This window comes from Stegastes partitus, unplaced genomic scaffold, assembly GCF_000690725.1.
Source record: "Stegastes partitus isolate 25-593 unplaced genomic scaffold, Stegastes_partitus-1.0.2 Scaffold488, whole genome shotgun sequence".
Taxonomy (NCBI): Eukaryota; Metazoa; Chordata; class Actinopteri; family Pomacentridae; genus Stegastes; species Stegastes partitus.
Genome location: NW_007578219.1, coordinates 173563 through 175984, shown reverse-complemented (window position 1 = coordinate 175984; position 2422 = coordinate 173563). Strand labels below are relative to the sequence as shown.

At 46.0% G+C, this 2422-nt stretch overlaps 1 protein-coding gene across 2 annotated transcripts in view; it reads left to right on the top strand.

Moving 5' to 3' along the window:
* The window catches only part of plekha1b (pleckstrin homology domain containing, family A (phosphoinositide binding specific) member 1b), a 25130-nt gene that overhangs the window by 7083 nt on the left and 15625 nt on the right, over window positions 1-2422 (top strand). For both annotated transcript variants that reach the window (XM_008287140.1, XM_008287141.1), the window contains exon 3: window positions 541-638. In XM_008287140.1, coding sequence (XP_008285362.1) covers window positions 541-638 — 98 coding nt within the window. The remainder of the gene's footprint in view (window positions 1-540; window positions 639-2422) is intronic.

Here is a 2422-nt window from a genome sequence, read left to right as displayed (position 1 = left end):
TGTTCATCAGTCTTTACTGTTGTGTTTGTGCTTTTGGCCTCGTGCCTCAGTTCCAGAGATGTAAATGTGCACTGTGATGTCTGAAACAATAGTTCACTTCCAAAGTCAAGGCAGCAGTTTGTCGCTTTTCCTGTTTGAACACGACAGCGTACCTGCACACAAAGCCGCAAAGAAAAGCTTTTCCCAGTTCGCCGTGGAGGAATTTAAGCGGCGTTGCTTCCTTCTCCATCTCCTTTGTTCTCACTCCTTCCTCGTTTCCTTCCTTCCCTGCTTCCCCCTTCTCTCCTGCCTCCCTCTTTTCCTCGTCTGTTAGCTTTATTTCCTCCCTTTTGTCCCCGTCGCTGCTTGTTGTTGCTCCGCCGTCCGACGGCAGCGTTTCTGTCGCTCAATTGGAGGAAGCTGTACAATGACGATGACCCGACCTCCGCGTGCGCGTCTGCATGGGATGTCGATGCGCACACACATCCTCTGAGAAACCAGAAACAAGCCGATATTTTTAGATTTGCACCGAGCATCTCTCTCCGTCTTGTCTCTCCGCAGTCATCAACGCCGGCATGAGGAAGTTCTATCTGCAGGCCAACGACCAGCAGGACCTGGTGGAGTGGATCAGCGTCCTCAACAAGGCCACCAAGATCACCGTGAGCCGCACACATGTTTCCCACACACACCAACACGCCCACGGATCAATAGGTGACCCCGTTTTTTTGTCCACGCTTGTTGTATGTAGCGCTGTCTTCAGCCTCGGGCCACGGCAGATGGAAAAATTACCCATCAGGCCACAGAGGCAGAGTTCAGATCAGGGTCAGCAGAGTGCAAAAGCAACAGGAGCGCCGGGCTTTTATGTCCACCTGCAGCGCGTTCTGTCCCAGTCTGTTCGGGTTCTACGGAAAATTTTAAAAAAATGTTGGTCTTCCAATTTAACAAGAACATTATAATCAGTTTTTTTTTTTTAAGGGAGATTTGGCAAAGCAGGCACGCAGACAAATTATAAAAATCACGACAGCAGACATGGGACAAATCTGGAGATACACAAAACAAAATCCACCTCAGGAAGCGTTTGCACTTTTAGTTACACATTTTTTTGATCCAAGCTTTTATATATAGTTTAAATTTTATTCTTTTTTGACGGAGATCTGTCAAAGAAGTCATGCAAATTTTTTTTTTAGAAAAATGAAGCATCACGACAACAAAAGTAGGGACAAACAACCTAAAGCCTGAAGATACACAAAACAAAATCCACCTCAGGAAGCGTTTGCACTTTTAGTTACGCGTTTTTTTGATCTGAGCTTTTATATATAGTTTAAATTTTGTTCTTTTTTGAGGGAGATTTGGCAGAGAAAGGGAGAAACAACCAAAAGCCTAAAGATACACAAAACAAAATCCACTTTCAGGAGCATTTGCACACTTTAGTTACACATATGTTGTTAATTTTTTACAAAAAGCTTCCGTATTTTACTAAACTAGCTGAGCACCACCGCTTTTAGCTCAAACACGACAGCATAGTGCATTTATTAAATCTGAGCCGTAGCAGTTTCTTGGTGTTTTTTTTTTGCTTTTGTCTCATTTTTCCAGCACCTCTATTGAAACAGCACAACACATGAAATGCCATAAATCCTAAAAAGAAATCGAAACAATAATCATATCATGGGCGAGATTTTCCAAAACCTGAAGACGGAGCCAAGAGGAAGTGCAGGAGTCTAGCTTGAATTTCAGCATGCTGAGTTTGGTGTAGGTGTTTGGTGTCTGCTCCAGGATTAGGCAGCGTGATGATGAGGTCTCCGTAACGACGTTGTATCTGCATGAAAGGGGCTGGCTGTTAGACGGGGGATGGATCTGCTGCAGAGAGGGAGCAGGCAGGTAGGTGAAGGTGAGCAGGATAAAGGATGGAAGGCAGATGGCAGGCTGAAGGGCAGGCGAAGGAGAACCCGAGGCGCTCCGCTACCTCGGGGGAAAAATCAGAAGAAGAGCAAAGCTCGGAATCAGAGAGTTGGCCCGACGGCATAGTTGTCAGCGTGGGTCACGAGGCGACCTGGCAGAGGCTGGCAGGAAGCAGCGTGGAGGCGATGAGGTAATGACGAGCAGGTTTGCCAGCCACAGGTCGCTCAGGAGCCGCGCCCAGAGACCGACGGAGGCCCGATGCCAAACTTATGAAATCACAGAAGCTGTCTTCCTGCTTCCTGAGAAGTCTTCACCCTCCTCAGAAGTCCTCCCTGTTTCATGCTTTTCAACGCTGAGTCATCGTCAGTTTAATTTACCGTTTGGAAAAAAATAAAAAATGTGCAAATTGTCAAAGTGACAAAATGACGTCTACAAAGTAATGTCAGTTAATTAAATATAAATAATGTAAAATGAGACACCGCATCAATGTTGACCCGTTTGAAGTCGGTGTTTAGTAGATGCACCTCTGACGGGTTGCAAGGAG